The sequence below is a fragment of the Juglans microcarpa x Juglans regia genome, chromosome 8D (assembly GCF_004785595.1).
Source record: "Juglans microcarpa x Juglans regia isolate MS1-56 chromosome 8D, Jm3101_v1.0, whole genome shotgun sequence".
NCBI classification, from domain to species: Eukaryota; Viridiplantae; Streptophyta; class Magnoliopsida; order Fagales; family Juglandaceae; genus Juglans; species Juglans microcarpa x Juglans regia.
Genome location: NC_054608.1, coordinates 30,531,754 through 30,548,504, shown reverse-complemented (window position 1 = coordinate 30,548,504; position 16,751 = coordinate 30,531,754). Strand labels below are relative to the sequence as shown.

The 16,751-nt window shown below is 34.2% G+C and overlaps 3 protein-coding genes across 9 annotated transcripts in view; all 3 read right to left on the bottom strand.

Annotated features, from left to right (window-relative positions):
• LOC121243146 (probable serine/threonine protein kinase IREH1) overlaps window positions 1–1,361 on the bottom strand; it is a 30,663-nt gene extending 29,302 nt beyond the window's left edge. For 5 of the 6 annotated variants that reach the window (XM_041141212.1, XM_041141211.1, XM_041141214.1 and 2 more), the window contains exon 1: window positions 420–1,360. In XM_041141212.1, coding sequence (XP_040997146.1) covers window positions 420–1,149 — 730 coding nt within the window. In that variant the 5' untranslated portion in view covers window positions 1,150–1,360. Of the gene's footprint in view, window positions 1–419 lie in introns of all 6 variants that reach the window. The other variant, XM_041141215.1, reaches the window with a different exon arrangement.
• A 2,923-nt stretch (window positions 1,362–4,284) lies between these two features.
• Window positions 4,285–4,984, bottom strand: LOC121243148 (salt stress-induced hydrophobic peptide ESI3). Its single transcript, XM_041141217.1, has 2 exons — window positions 4,616–4,984; window positions 4,285–4,486 (listed from the first exon to the last, which is right to left on the bottom strand). Exons 1-2 carry the CDS (start codon window positions 4,694–4,696, stop codon window positions 4,403–4,405), a joined length of 165 nt encoding a protein of 54 aa, XP_040997151.1. The 5' UTR covers window positions 4,697–4,984; the 3' UTR covers window positions 4,285–4,402.
• Window positions 4,985–7,392: 2,408 nt separating this feature from the next.
• LOC121243284 lies at window positions 7,393–14,814 on the bottom strand. Of its 2 annotated transcripts, none has more exons than XM_041141380.1 (3): window positions 14,663–14,814; window positions 8,259–8,500; window positions 7,393–7,781 (listed from the first exon to the last, which is right to left on the bottom strand). In XM_041141380.1, the coding sequence occupies exons 1-3, from the start codon at window positions 14,670–14,672 to the stop codon at window positions 7,668–7,670; spliced, it is 366 nt and encodes a 121-aa protein (XP_040997314.1). In that variant the 5' UTR covers window positions 14,673–14,814; the 3' UTR covers window positions 7,393–7,667. The 2 variants fall into 2 exon arrangements, with proteins under 2 accessions (XP_040997314.1, XP_040997315.1); XM_041141381.1 differs by lacking the exon at window positions 14,663–14,814 and adding an exon at window positions 10,262–10,477.
• Window positions 14,815–16,751: the final 1,937 nt, after the last annotated feature.

The window sequence follows — 16,751 nt, the reverse complement described above, 5'->3', positions numbered from 1 at the left end:
GCTAAAAAATGATTGGTGTTTTGATCTTTTTAAACTTATAATGGGTCCTACTATAAGTGGTGTGTTATCACACCGGCTTATGTGTAGCAAATCCCTGCCCGTAAGATGCAACTATATTGACAAGTAATTCATTGGACAGGCGCTTGATTTTACAAATCAGGTCTCCAACCTCTTTCACTAAAACATAAAACCTACATAACTTCTTGACAAACAAAATGCTAGATTCTCAATTGGACGTGGAGGAAATGAATTCCACTCGTATCTGGCGATTTCTGAAAGGATACGAAATACAAACTTGATGAAAGAACACAAACAGATAGCTACACACATATGAAATGCCATAATAATCCAACTGACAATACGAAAAACACTCTCACAGTCATTTTCAAACAAGTAAATAACAACAACAAAAAGCATACCTGGTTGAGAGGAAGACTCCCCATTCTGTAACCTTGAGCGCGCAATCACATTGGGACTCTGGTCTCTAGATTGTGCACTTCCAGTGGACATACTATCAGAGTTGCTACCATTATCAACCCAATGCTCTTGAAACCCCATCATCCTACTCGGACCCACAGCCTCCTTCTTCTTCCCCCCACTTCCGGAACCAGAGCCCGAACCAGACCCGGCGCCGACGTTGCCTGGCCTCGATAAATTGCTGGCGCCAAGAGCCGAGCCCTTGTCGCTGCTCCTGAACCCGAAGAAGCTCTCCTGAGGCAACGGCCCCGATCGCGTCTTTATCCTATTCAATCCCAGGGACGACGCCAATATCGGAGACACAGGCGACGGGGCCTCCGCCGCCGTTACCTCCTTCTTGGCCCTCGCCCCCGAACCCGAACCCAGAGTTGAGCCGGGTTTTGATGGGCTTTGACTTGGGGTTAAAGTCTCTTTAACTTTGGAATCCTTCTTCTTGGCTCCATCCTTAACTTGAGTTTGTCGGCAACCGGAGGCCAAGCCTCTGGTACCGGAGGGGTGGTCGTCTTTGGATGTGATAGAGGAGGAAGCTTTGGACTTTTTCTTGTCGGATCGTATGGGCGAGTTGGAGTTGGAGGCGATGGACCGGGGAGAGTTGGAGTTGGATCCGTCGGCGCTGGAGGAGTCGGATTTCTTGGAAGAGGAAGAGGAGAAGAAGCGCCCCTTAAACACCATTTTTCTTCGCGTTCTAAAGCTCGGGGGATCGGAAGGAGCAGCATGGGCGAAGGGCTACGAAGACTGACATTGAACTTTGAAGCTTGTCAGAGAGAGAGAGAGAGAGAGAGAGAATTCAATTCTAGAGAGAGAGAGAGATACGGCTGGAAAGTTTGGATTGCGTTACGTGACTGAGGACTTTAGGACTAAACTCACTTTGAAGAGAGATAGAGAGAGAGAGGGAGGGAGGGAGGGAGAGGGAACTGCGTTGAATATGAATGCTATTGTAGTCAAACTACATGTTTTTTTAAAATATTAAATTTTTAAAAAAAATTATTAACTATTAATAAGAGTTTTTCAAAAATTAAAAATTAAAAAACTTGTAACAAATAAATAATACACCTCTAATGTTTTTCTAGTTGATATAAGCTTAATTCATTTGAAAAGGTATAAATACTAAGAGCGTATTTGGTAAGTGAATTTTCTTAATATTTGAGAAATTTGAAAAAGAGTTCAAATTTATTTTGAATTGAGTTTTGTCCAAGTGGCTGCCAAGATTGAAAGTTTGTTTGGATATTAATTTTTTATGGTTATTGGATTTGAGAAATAATATTTGTAATTTTAGTATATATAAATTTTTTGCACTCATTTTAAAAAGAAAAAAAAATGAATAAATCTTAAACTTATGTGAAAAGATTATCTTTTCAATAGCGGAGCGTATTTTTTTTAAAAAAATTGTGATTTATGCACTTATCCTGAGATTGTATCTAATCTTACTCGTGTGAAAGTTCATATGACCACAAAAAGTTATTAGAACAAAATTGTTTTGTTATGTTTTATACGAGTGGAAGGGATAAAATATAACATGTCCATAATATTTTCTAGGTCCAACCCAATGGGAGAATTCATCAGGAGGGAAGAAAAAGATAGGGGAGGAGGAGACAAGTGATTGAGGGAGTGCAGAGTGTCAATAGAGAAAATGGGTGATGTAATATAAAGAAAAGGTGAATGAACGTAAAGTAATGGATAGAAGATAAAAGGCACGAACACAAACGACTTTAGAGGACTTTTGGCCAGGTTTTTTCGAGACTTCAACTTCTTCAACATGATAGTAGGAGCTCCAGTGAGAAGTCCTCCTCCAGCAAGTAGAGTTATAATCTCCATTGTACAGAGAGTATGAGAGATCATGAGAGATTATAAAACAAGCATATTATAGTGAATTTTTCTCTCCACGAACTCCTGTGAACGTAGGTCCAGTGTCGAACCATGTAAATCAATGTGTTCATCTTTTTTTATTTTCTCTCTATTTATTTACTATTAATTGTTATGGATGTACGTATGGATACCCTACAACCGTAATGGATCACTGTCGGGAACTTCACACCACACTGATCGAGGCTTATATCATCATAGTGGGCCGAGAATGATTCATCCTTTCCTTCCGACTTGTTATGTCAATTTTAGATGTTAATAACGAGCTATTACGAATGTTATTTTGATTTTTTGCTACAAAAATCGAGACAAATAATAATATGGAGTTGGAAAATGAGTTATTTATTTATTTATTTTAATCCACTAAGTGTTTATAAAGTTGTTAAAATTATCTTAAATTTCTTTTCAATTTCTGTCCAAAATGTTTTTATATTAAAATAAATTTAAAAAAAAAAATCATCAAAACAGTATGTTCATGTAAAATGTGTTTGAAGGGGAAGGAAGGTACTGAGAGGTCTAAATTTGCTCAACGTGCAATAAAACTTAAATCAAAACAAATTTTACTTTTTTTAGCCACATTATCCATTTCTTAATTAAATAACTATAGTACTTTATATTCTTTCATCTGTCACACTTTGTCTATCTATTTTATTATAATGAGTAATTAAAGAATTTCATATAACCCCACGACAAGTTTTAAAAAATAAAGAGAGATGATATTTGTAATTTTAAGATATATAAATTATACACATTTAATTTTTTAAAAAGTAAGTAAAATTAAAATTCACATAAAAAATTTTTTTTTTAATAGTAAATAATACTTTTAAAAAAATAGATAAAACTTACGTATTTTAAAATTGTAAATATCAATATATCTTTATCGCAATTTGTAGTTTTCTTTTTCTCTTTTTTTTTTTTTTTTTTTTAAATTTCAACCTTTGAACCTATATCTTTACCCACCCTAACCACTATTGGTTGGTTTAGTTGAAACTAGTTAAGTAAAAGTTGATTAGATAGATAGAAAAACATAAATCCAATAACATATTAAGAAAACGCTTGTATTTTCAGGGTTTTTTTGGCCAATCCAAATATCCAATCCAACCCAACCTCATTCCTTTCCCCGTAAAACTCAAGCTAGAAAATTTATTGGGATAAAAAGTCGGCAGTTTAAATACAGAAACGATTTTATTTCATCTTATTTTATTATTATAATTTTTTTAAATTTTTATACAAAATATAATAAATAATTTAATTTTTTTAAATCAATAATAATATTAAAAATAATATTTTATTCAATTTTTAATTTTTAAATTTTATCTAAAATTATCTCATTTTATCTTATCTTACGTAATACTTTAGGATAACCCGTTTCAAAAAAGCCAATGCCACGCGCTGTATGTGTCTTCTAGACATTGAGCTTGCGTCTGAGTTTTCTACACTAAAATTCTTTCTTTTGCACGTAAGGTGTCTTGAGGGCAAGCATTGCATGTTCTACTTTGCCCACAGTTACTAGTGTTTGCTTTTTCAGTTTTAGATTGACATTGACATGAAAAACAAACCCGATAAAAGTAAATTTCACAAACTGAAATGCGCGAGACTGAGTGTCTCATGACAATTGAGAAGATGACATTGGCATACATTCAATATACAATGTGACTATATTTGTTTTCAGCTCATAGGTCAAGGCAAAAATAACAATTAGGTTCCGTTTAGATACAGAAACGGTTTCATTTAATCTAATCTCATTTCATTAAATCTTATCATTACAATTTTTTCAAATTTTCTCGCAAAATATAATAAACAATTCAACTTTTTCAAATCTCAAAACAATAATAATATTATAATAATATTTTATTCAACGTTTAACTTTTATCTAAAATCATCTCACTATCCGGACTTACATTACTCAAATTATTGTAAATGGTAAACATAAGAAAATGAAGAACTCTGATCAAAACATCCATAAGTTTGCTATTCTGAAAGCATCAACCACACTGCATAGATCATGTCACATAAAAAAAAAAAAACTCTCATACTAGTATCAACATCGTCATGAGCCAGGCTATCCCACTAACACGTAGATGGCATATACGATTCCAGGTATGTATCCCAATATTGTTAGCAGCAAACAGATCCAGAACTCCACCTGCATTTCCAAAACAAACAAAGAAAGTAAGGACAAACAGTTTATGCAAGCAATCAAAGAGATCAAAGGTACAGATCAGCATATATATTGGTTTTATTAGGAAATTCTGGTTTGTAAAAGAGGAATTACTCCACAGCCATAACGCAGGAAGACTCCAACAGGTGGTAGGAGTATTGCCAATATCACTTCCAGGAAAGTTTCTGAGCCCATGAATTCCTGCAGAGTTTGATGGAACTTGTGCAATAAACTTTATGGAGTTTCTGCAGAATTTGATAAGAGATATCTACTGTGGAAAATGGGTTTGAGTTGGATTTAGTAAAAGATTAGTGTATAGTAGGGAGGAGGAGGAGGAGGAGGAGGGAAGGATCAAGGAGGTATGAAAAAGCCAAAGTCAGTTGGAACAGATGTCATAGCTAAGGGGTCTCAAAGTGCCACGATGGCAAGGGGTTTGCTACGTGTAATATTTTCAGCCATTATGTGTTTCCTTTTGACTCGTATGAAAGGAATGGTGAGTTTGATTCGGAACCAAGTGGGTTTGGCTCCTTATATTCTCTCATATATTTATACTCTCTGTTATGTGTATGATAAGATTGCTAGATTGGAGATTAGGCTGTGTTCGATTCTCGAACTCAGTTAATTCAGTCTAATTTTAAATTCAGTCTAATATTTAAATATTTAACTCTCAAATTATTAAACTCATTCAACTCAAAATTTTCTTACACGCGAGACCCACAACCTTTTTCAATTTAAAATATTTTTATATGTAGAACCCACAATCTTTTTTAATTTTCCAGAAAAAAATACTAAACTCATTTTAACATCAAAATACACTTTAAAATAAGTTTAGATGAGCCTCACATAAATTCCTCTACTACTCAACTCACTACTATTCATAAAGAACTCAACTGAACTTAACTTAACTTAACATCCAAACGCAACCTAAATATTGTTTTTGCTTTCTGTGCAACTTTTGGCATAATGTTGTAGAATGCAATCTCGCTCTATTGCTAATACTAGTTCTTAATGATTCATTGTTATTAACATTTTTTATTTTTTTTTATAAATGATTTGTATAAATTTTGAATAGGTAAGTTTCATATAATTTCTTTGTGAAAAAAGTAGATATTACTTTGAAAAATTATAAAAAAAAAAATCTACTATTTCCTCTGGGCTGGTTTGAATTATGAGATGAAATGAAATGATATGATTTTATATGAAAGTTAAAAAAGAAAAATACTACTCGCAACCGTCCTGGAGAACCCTCGCGGCATCGCATCTGACGTGGCAAATGCAACGACACCGTTTCTGTTCTCTCGAAGACAAAAGGGGCTCTGGTGACCACCTTTCCCATTTCGCCCCCATCCTCACGAAAATTACTATTTTCATTATCTTCGTCTTCTACATCCCCATAAAGCCCCGTCATCTTCTCCATGAAGTCACCGCCCCACGACGCCACAACCCAGTTTTCGTCTTCTATAGTCAGTGGATTTTGATTCTAATGGATATTTTTTTACAAATTTTTTGCTTGCATTATATGGCTGACTGGAGTGGATTTTTCTAAAAATACATGATACAACTCTGTTCTGCAACAACCATTTTGGGTTTGGGAGCACTCACAGCCGGCCATCATCAACGAACAGTGATTTATCTGGAAAGATAAAAAAATGAAACAATAGAAATACGTTGAAAATGAGTTCAAGAAAAACCTAGGAAATGGGTTTGGCAAAAATCTAGATATGGGTTTGGAAAAAAAATTAAGAAATGGGTTTGAAAAAAAATATGTTAATGATGAAATCTAAAGGATGATTTTTTTTTCTTGGTGGAGAAATGCTTCAACGTATCAAGTTCATTTGTTTTGATAGGCAGCTCCCTCAACCATTCTCTTGTTCCATCTTGAGCCAAATCCGTCCAAAGGCCTCACTTTATGCTGTTGTTAAGAGATTGGAGAAATATGATGAATCGTCCAATGACCAGCTATCAAAGAAGAAAAGAAAGGCCCATTTTGATCCACTCTCACGTAGGCCTTCAGAAGAAGCTGCTATGTGGGGGAATACCCTCCTGCTCTGGTTTGCTAGCACTTGAAGAGAAGAAAAACTCAGCTTTTTGGCTTCTCATTTTTTTTTTCTTTGCTTTTTAAGTTCAATTTTACTTTTTTAGTTTTTTCACTTCCACGTAAGTTAGCCAGTTACCCCACGTTTGTACGTGCCGATTGTACTTAGCAGTTTTGGTTAAAAAAATATTATTAGAATATTATTTTTTAATATTATTATTATTTTGAGATTCGAAAAATTAAATTATTTATTATATTTTGTGTAAAAATTTAAAAAAATTATAATAATGAGATAAAATGAGATACTTTCTGAATCTAAACGGAGCCTAAAACTCACTTTTTAACAAAAGACTTGTGCAAGACTTATTCTGAAACCTATACCTAACATTACTTTTTTTTTTTTTTTATTCTACAAGTTATACAGATTTCAAGAGTAAACATACCATTTGTTTTGAAATTTGTCACAACTAGTAAAAAAATCGAGATATAAATATTTGTATGCTAATTCATCTGACACATCAGTGATAAGAAAATGAAAAATACTCTAACCACAAAAAGAAAAAAAAAAAAATTAACCTGACTTGATGTAGTAACGCTAGATTATAAAATTAGTAAAACAAACTTAACGTATTACATAAAATAACATCAGTTTGTTAGTTTAATTTTATAAAATTTATTTGTGACTGTCTGAAACACTTCTCTAAGAAAATTATAGCTAGAAAAATTTAACCAAAATAGACCCTTCATTCAAACGATAACAGTTATCAATGGGTTACTAGGAATCCATCCATCAACAATTTGAAAGTACCAAATACAATATCATAATGCGGATGGGTTCTTCCAATGACTTCAAGGATAACCAAAATAATTTAAATGATGATCTCAGGAAAAGTGGGTTTCAGATTACCTCTATCCCTATTTTCCAATAATATAAGAGTTTATATATGGCAGTAAATACCATTATTCCAGCATCCAGCTTAAGCGAAAAAGCTAAGCTAGTTTGTCTCAAGATGAGAAAAGAGGGTATACAACCTTAGGTTTGACTTGGTTGCAACCTGCTACAACCAAAAAAATCACAGTACAAAGGGCAATTATGTTCAGGAAATGAATGGCATGGAAAACAACCATGAATCAAGGCTGATAAACCTCTGGAAGCTGAAGACCCACGCTTGCAGCAGATTTTCCAAGTATTCTCTTCATTTCATCCGATCTATCCACAGCAATGTTGTATGAGAACAGTAGGTCCTGCCACAACCATTACCAATTCAACATTGGAACTAAAATGGGGAAAAAATCTCACAGTTTCTTCTACACATTTTTTTGATAAGTTCATCTACAACCAACAAAAAATGAATTGCTAGATAAATAGAAAGAGACTCATGCAGACAAAAACTGGAGCTATAGCCCATAACCAAGAAAAGAAGTACATCACATTTAAAACAGGCACACATTCATCATCTTAAAAGGGTGTTTGTGTTTGATTCAAAGAAGCTGATTACTTCAAACGTCTGTCAAACTGTTGAGGGGAAAAAAAATACCCTAGGGGAGTCTTCAAATAACACTAGGATACAATGTATTAGGACAAAAATGTAAAAACACAAGCTTAAGGCTTTGGATGCCACAAATTTAGGTTAACCAATTGCTCTTATGATTACTATCCAACAACAACAATTTAACAACCAAAGTAAAAAGGAAAAAAAGGCAAGGGAGAAAAGGGACAACCTTGTGATGGTGGACACTATTAAGAAGAAAGGTGTAGTCATTGGCAAGCTTGATTTTCTGCCGAATAGACAAGAAGTCCGATAGTGCACAATTCTTGCGGAACTCCTCAGTTACATATTCCTTGAAGTGCCTCTTGCTGTCTTCCTGTGCAATGTGCTTCTTTACAGCCTTGAGAAGTTGCCGATACACCTTTGCAGCCTGCAATGCCTCAGAGCTCATTTCCAACCCTATTCTTCTCCTTCCTGCATGAGTTTGCACTTTCAATCATTTATAGTTGTATACAAAAAGAGTGTCAATACTCATAAACTAGGTGCACACCGCTAATATGGAAAACACACAGCCGTTAAAAAAAGAGACGGATTTTGTATACTTCCTGTATACATGGGCTGTGCCTAGTTTCATTCAATCAATAAAGTTTCTTATAAAAAAAAAAAGAGAGACGGAAATGTAATGAGCTTGGGACTGTGATCTTATAATCAGGCATGAAAATAGAGAGAAGTTGGCTGGCAAAAGGCTTTACTTCTTTCTAGAACGACCTATGATGAAATTTTCAATGAAATGTTATATAGAGAATAGGATTCCATATGAAGGGACCCAGACCTCCAATATACTCACGATTAGCACACATAACAATTCTATATTGACTGACTTTTCATTATCCAGTACATGGATTTTATATACTAGCTCATAAAAGACTTATTCTATTACAATAAACCTCCTAATCCAGAATAAAATAACACAAACTTGGAAACCAAAACAACAGACCCACGTGAACTAGAGTGGCACACAAAGCAACGTATTCCCATTCAGCTAACAATAGCAACTCATAAAAAGGACTCGAAATATGACCATAAAAGCAACTAAATACAAAGAAAGGTGAAAGTAAGAACAGCAAGATAAAAGGCCATCAAACACAATAGTACTAGGACAACTAAAGGCACAAAATCTCATTTGACGGAGGGCCAAAACGTCTCCTCATGCAATATCCATAACAAGAAACCAGCTCAAAATCGAAGAGAGAGAAATATAAGAGAGGAATCTCCCTTTGCCAGTATAGGAAAAGTTTGAAAAAGTACATACAAAAACTAACATCTATTTTATTAAGGTAACATTGGGAGAGCCACAACAGTGAAACGCCAACGCCCCCTCCCCCCCCCCCCAAAAAAAAAAAAACCCCAAACTGGGCATGCAGTAGCACCACACTGAGGGCCAAACCACTTGTCAACACCACGGCCATAAAAAGACGGAAATATGCAACTGAGAAGTAGAATCAAGCTATGGAAGTTGAAGATTCAATGAAAGACAACTATCATACATTCAGCCTGGACTATATTCAAGTTACCAAGTCCACAATACATACATCTTCATGGCATCAAAGATACCATTTGCAAGCTCAACAAATTGAAATCTATGCAATAAGACGAGCTTTTTGCGCTAGTAGCAATTGCTTCTACCATTTAGCACAAGAAATTATTCCATCAGTCGTAAGGCGAATATGGATGACCAAACAAAAACAACTTGCAAATCTGTATCCGCTGATTCGTTTGTTTTCAGAAAACTTTCCAACTCATCTCATCTAATCATTACACATTTTTCAAATTCCCATACAAAATAAAATAAACAATTCAACTTTTTCAAATCTCAAAATAAAAATAATATTAAAAATATATATTCTAACAATATTTTATTTAACTTTTAACTTTAATCTAAAAAAATCTCATCTCATCTCTGAAAACAAACGAGGCCACATGACCATCAGAAACTCATGCTTAAATGACTATGGAGATATTCAATATGCACTCAAATAAATTAAACAAATAATAAAAAGATAAATTAATCCATATTTATTGTAACATATGGGTTCTAAATTAAGGATTAGATTTATTATCATTCTTATTATTATTATTGATCTAGTTTTTTTTTATTATTATTATTTTATATTTTTTCTTTTGGGTGAGACTAAATGACTAAGAAAATTCCCTCCCCTTCATGCCGTGCTGCACCTTCACGCCGCCATCTTCTCTAGGGTAATTTCTTAGCCTGATAGTTTTCTAACTTGTAACCGACTTACACGCCGGAATCTTCACCTATAAATTCTCTCTTTCCTCCACAAAATTTCCCCGCTTACGCCAACAAGCCCTCACGGCCAGAACCTTCCTCAAGTAAAAATCGAATTTTCTGCTACAAAGTAAAACCCATAGCCCCTCACAGCAAACCAAACACTTGCCTCGCCAGAAACCACCATAGAACACACCGACGGGAGTTGGGAGTGCTCGATTTTACTCTCAGAAACCAACGGTCAACCACTTTCCCTTAGTCCTCCACTGTTCCAGTAAGCCCCCACTGAGATCTCCCTCAGTATCGCATGGTGCTCCTTCTCTCGCAAGCCTCTGTGTTCCCTTTTACTGTTTTGGTTTCGGCCTTTCCTAGAAGAATAAATCTTCACAGCCTCTTCACACTCCACACTCCACATTTTTTTAAATTTTTAAATTTTTTAATATATTTTTTTGAATTTTTTTGAATTTTTATTATTTTTTTTCTTTTATCAAATATTTATTATATGAATAATGAATAAAAAATTTGAAATAATTTAAAAATAATAAATTCAAAAAAAATTCAAAAAAATATATTAAAAAATTTAAAAATTTAAAAAAATGTGGAGTGTGGAGTGTGGTGGAGATTGTGTAGCAAAACTCTTCCCAGAAAGTACATGCATGTCTTTTGTTATTAAAAAAGATACCCTTCCACCAATACCTTCTGAGTAGGCTCCGGTGGGTTACTGAGCTTAGATAAACTCAGTCTAATTTTAAGTTGAATCTAATATCCAAACACTCAACTCTCAAATTATTAAACTCATACCAACTCAAAACTTTCTTACACGTGAGACTCATAACCTTTTTCAATTTTTCATAAAAGTACTAAATTCATCTTAACATTCAAACACATTTTAAACTCAGTTTAGATGGGTCTCACATAACTCTCTTCACTACTTAACTCAACTCACTACTATTCATAAATAACTCAACTCAACTGAGTTAAACTCAACATCCAAACGCAGCCTAAGTCTACAGAGAAGCCGTAAGACTCTTCACACCGCACACTTATTGCCACCGTGGAATATATATATTTTTTCTAAATTAAAACGCATGATTTTCTTCTTTACCCAATTTATTTTGAATACACACGTTTTTCTTCTTTACCAGGTTCTAATCGAATTTCATCTCCCTCCCTCCCCCGCCAGCCAGCCAACCATTCGCCACTTTCTCCCCCCACCACTCTCTAAAGTTGTAGCTCTTGAAAGACTAGTTTTGGGTTGAAGATTTGGATCAAAAATGTCTTTGCATCCTCTCCAGAGCTTTTTTTGGTAAAATTTGTGTAGCTTTCAAAAGCTCCGATGCTTGAGACATCCATACCATCATTCTTGTTTGAGAGATCTACCTTCTTTACCTATCATTTTATTTTCCAGTTTTTGTTTACTATATATATATATATTGTATTTTTTTGAACTACATGGAAAAATATATTATCTTTGTGTAATATTTCTGACTTAGACTGTGTTGACTGTTTTAACATGGAAAAATTGAAGCTCTTAGTTAGGAAAGATGAGTACCATAATCTCTACCAATATTACTTTAGATTTCTTCTCATTGGACATACATGTTTAAAAAATGTTGGAAAACAGAATAAAAAGCTCTGGAGACACTGTTTAGACTTTGTACTATGTTGGGGATAATTGAGGTAATGCTTCATTAAAAAAGTCAAAGTGTGTGTCTACTTAGGTGCGTGTGAGAGAGGGAAAAGGTTGGGAAGGATTTGGACCTTTTACATCCATGCATTATGAATAATTAGACCTTTTATATTGCAAGTACTTGATAACCTTTCCTATTTTAGTTGCAAACAGCCAATATCTTGGCCTTGTGATAAAAAAAAAAAAATGCACATGGTTTCTAATTTCTAAACTACTACTGCATCTTCAGTTAAAATATTTTAGTTGCAAATAGACAATATGTTAGCCTTGTGATATAAAAAAAAAAAAAAAAAAAAATGCACATGGTTGCTAATTCCTAAACTACTACTGCAGTTTCAGTTGAAATAGCATGATGGATAAAGAGGAAGATAGAACGCCACCCAAGCCTTCTACATCGATGTCATCAACCCAAGTATGATACCCATTGGTAATTTGGATACGTCTTTGTATCCGATATTTCCATTTAGTTAATGCAGTGTTTATTTGTGTATTATAGAGATATCCGACCATCAATCCATACTACCTGCCATTTATGATTCTTCCAAATACATATCCAATGCCATATCCGTACCCATTGGGTAGCCAGGTAGATGAATTTGTTAAAAATTTTGTGCCTATGTTAATTTGGGAAAATATTCTCATGATGTGTGATAATTACAGCATGTGTCAATGCCACCTCTTGGATCAACTATACCCTACCCTTCGTTCAACAATCTGGAGGAGTTGAAAAGATTTGAAGAGACTAGCAAGGTAGACTTATTTATTTTTCAACCTTTGTTCCATTAGCATTAGCAATAAACTAACACAGCTACATAATTACAACATCCATCAGTGCCACCTCTTGGACCAACTATACCCAACCCTTTGTCGAGTAATCCGGAAACGTTTAGAAGATTTGAAGAGACCCCCCAATGCCTAAGTAAGTCATCAACCGTGCGTAATAGTACCGAAAGTGAGAAGAATATTGGAGGTACATCACACACAACTGATGAAAGCCCTCATATTATTAACGGTATTACATTTTTAACCCGATGATTTCACAACCAGTGTATTTAATATAAATTCTAATCCCAGCCAATTTCTTGCTAATCCCAACCAATGTATTGTGGAGTAGTTTGTAGAAACTAGAATCATAAGTCTGTAGCTTGAAGATGTTGTAGTTTGTATCTTGTTGTGATAGGTATTTTGGACTGGAAGCTTGGAACACATATATTGTAATTTTTGGAAGTGACATTTGAAGGAATATGCATGTAGTTTGTATCTTGTTGTGGTTTGTATTTAGACTGGAACAGATATTGTAATTTCTGGAAGTGACATTTGAAGGAATATGCATGTAGTTTGTATCTTGTTGTGATTTGTATTTTGGGCTGGAACACATATGCAGCAATTTCTGGAAGTGACTTAGGCTCTCTCTCTGTGTCCCTTTTTTTCCTTGAAAAGTGGATATAATAAATTGAGTTTTTGATTCTGAGTTTATGTTGTTTTTTACTCTGAGTTTATGTCATTTATCTTTTCGGAAGATGTTAGTGCATGCTATACATTTAGAAGTTAGAAAGGAATAGCTAAATAAACTGCTGTGTCAACATGCTTGTTTTTTCTGCATCTTACTGGGTGCAAAGTGTACTTATCTCTAGGTGTATTTTTTTTGCAAGTATCTGTAGGTATAATTATGAAGAACAGAGCGCAAACAACCAATCAAGATGAGTGTCAATCCTATAGCAAAAAAATTCAACAGATTGTAGTTATTTTTTTATCTACAAGTGGTAACTAAACAGATTACTTACAATAAAATTGTTTAGCTGATCGATGGACTTGCAGGATGTAAATACAAACAATCCAAACATGTGCACTGTTCCGATAATGTTTAGTGCAAGTTTCTTCATGACAGAATTAGAATGAGCTACACACAAACAACTGAAACCATTTCTGCTAAAAAAAGCTTTCACTTTTTTCAGATTCTCATATATTCATCATAAGCTACAAATTTCCATTGGACGGTGACGTTATTTCTCATTGTTTGGGACTAATGAGAAATTTTCAAAACAGAGAAAGGGTAGGACATTGCATATGATCCATACAAAAATCATAGAAAAAATATCCAACTATTTACATGTGCCCTATATTTTTTCCGAATCAGTAGAAACTATTACAATAGTTACAACATGTCAACATTTTCGACCCTCAGCTTTCAAAGTTCAACCTAGAAAGTGGGCTGATGAGCACAAAATAGAAAAAACACAAGAAACTGGTTCGGGACTTCCATCAAACAGCTGATGGGCAAAAAAAAATCAGCAACCTTGCCTCAATGGCATAGCCTCAGCAACCTAAAATTACATACAAATTGGTTTCCAAAAAAAATCAGCAACCATGCCTCACCAATGGGGCCTCACCAATGGGTCCTCAACAACAGGTAAATTACATAGTAGTGATGGAATTCCTTCTATGGTTCCAAATGAGAAACCAGTGTAGAAAGAACTAGATAAACAATAAAAAATAGAACTTTGATAAAAACGCTAATTTTGTTTTGGAATATGCTTTTCAGGGAAAAGGAAATTTGAACGTTTTGCCAAGCCAGAGAATGCAACAACAATATATATTTGTTTTTTATAAGTATACAAAAATACAACAACAATATATGAGCTATAGAAAAGAGAACCTAAACTCATATGCTTCTGAAACAGAAACTTACCGTGACGGTGGCCGCAGTTCTAGACGCACGGGTGATTTCCCTTCGATGAATGAAGATGAACAACCACAGTTTTGCAAGAGAGATAGAGAAAGGGGTGGAGAGAGATCTGGATGCAGCGAAGGGGGAGAGAAAACGGAGGGACTTCTAGGAGAGAGAAGCTACGAAGGGGGAGAGACAAGATTCCGAACGGGAGAGAGAAGCAACAAACTGTGAATTTGATTCGAACCGTGACGTGTATTTTAAATCCGGTTTGCCACGTTAGGCAGGTGTGCCGTGTGCTATCAAGGACCGATTTCTGACTAGATTCATTCGTACCTTTAACTTAACAGCATTTCATCTGGTTTTGTATAAAATTCTTTAAATTTTAATTAAAATATATTATTTTTAAAATTTTATCTTAAATTTTACCCATCTTTCAAAAATTTCATACATCTCATTTCTTATAATTTTCCTATTCTATTAAAATAACTTTTTTCTCTTCTTTCTTTATTAATTTTTTCTCTCACTTCTATTTTCATTCTTAACTACTAATTCTTATCCTTTTCTCTTATTTTCAAATATCACATTCTACTAATTTTGTAAACACTTTATACAAATTTTTTTCTAGATACAATAATACTTTTAAATTATCACAATATTACAAATAATAATTTTTTTTTAAATATATGCAATTTCCAACACGATTATATTTTTTAATATATTTTTATCAACATACAAAACCATATAACAAAGATTGGATAACAAAAAAAGACACAAGTCAAAAAGCTGTCATCAGAACATATTGTAATCCTTTAAAATAAAACACAAATTGCAAGCCTCATCATTTTGGCAACCAACACAACAATAGCAATTTTAGTGCAAAAACATATCTCAATCATGTCCATCGTCTAAGAGTTTAAACTAAATGAGATGAAAGCTTACCACCATTCAATGAAAATAGAGAGAAATGGTAATGAATAGATTTTTAGATGTCATTCCCATATTTTATTTTATTTTTTAAGCCCGAGGTTAAAGACTCTGCATTACCAATTGAATATTTGAGCATACATCAAGTTATCAATCAATCAGATAGAAGAGTCAAGAGAGACACTCCTAGCCGGTCGGGTGGCATAATTTCTTTTACACCCACGAATAAGACACTGCCACATATAGGTTGCACCAAAATAAACAATAAATCACATACAGATGATCACAATATTTTATTTTTTCCATCACTTTTCCTCTCTCTCCCCCTCATCCGTTGCTCTCTCTCTCTCTCTCTCTCTCTCTCTCTCTCTTTCTCTCTCTCTCTCCTTCCCACCCATCGTCCTGCTCAGATTTCTACAACTCATAAAATTCGTCCACTGCTTAGGAAGGTCGATCACCAAGGCATAAGGCATCTCACGATGATTCACTTTGGTAAGCTAATAGACATATTTGACCAAATGATTAGCGAACGTATGCAGATGAGAAAAGTATCTGGTTATAGATGTCCTTCTCAACATTAGTGAAGAGAACAGTAAGGTACGCTGTCTATCCTTTGTGGTGAAGTGTTCAAGGTTTATGAAAAACACTTCTCACAGGTCCTCTCCCACCAGTTCCCAAGAAAAAATACAACCCAACGCAAAAAAAACAACACTAATTTGCAACAAAAAAAAGTCTGCAATTGCAAAAAAAAAAAAAAAATCAAGCAACAAAGAAAAACAAAGTTTCAAAAACCCAGAAAATAATTAAATACAAAAGAGTTTTTGAAAAAAAGCATGCGCAAGGCAGCGAGCTATGCTAAGATCAAGAGAGGGCGTTGGAGAAGAGAGCTGGGGGAGGAGAGAATAAGATATTCAAAATCAAAGAAGAGAATTGCAGTGTAATTCAATAAACTCGCATATACCATAAGATTCACAAGTCTTGTATCTGTTGAAATTTGATTGGTTGGTATAAAGTAAAAAATAACACTCGACCTGTTTGAAGTTTTTCTCAAGAGTAAAATATAATAGCAATAACATTGCAAACCAATAATTGAAATTTCTCTCATCAATGCATAATTTTAAAAATAGTGCAGAACTAGAAATAGTACAAC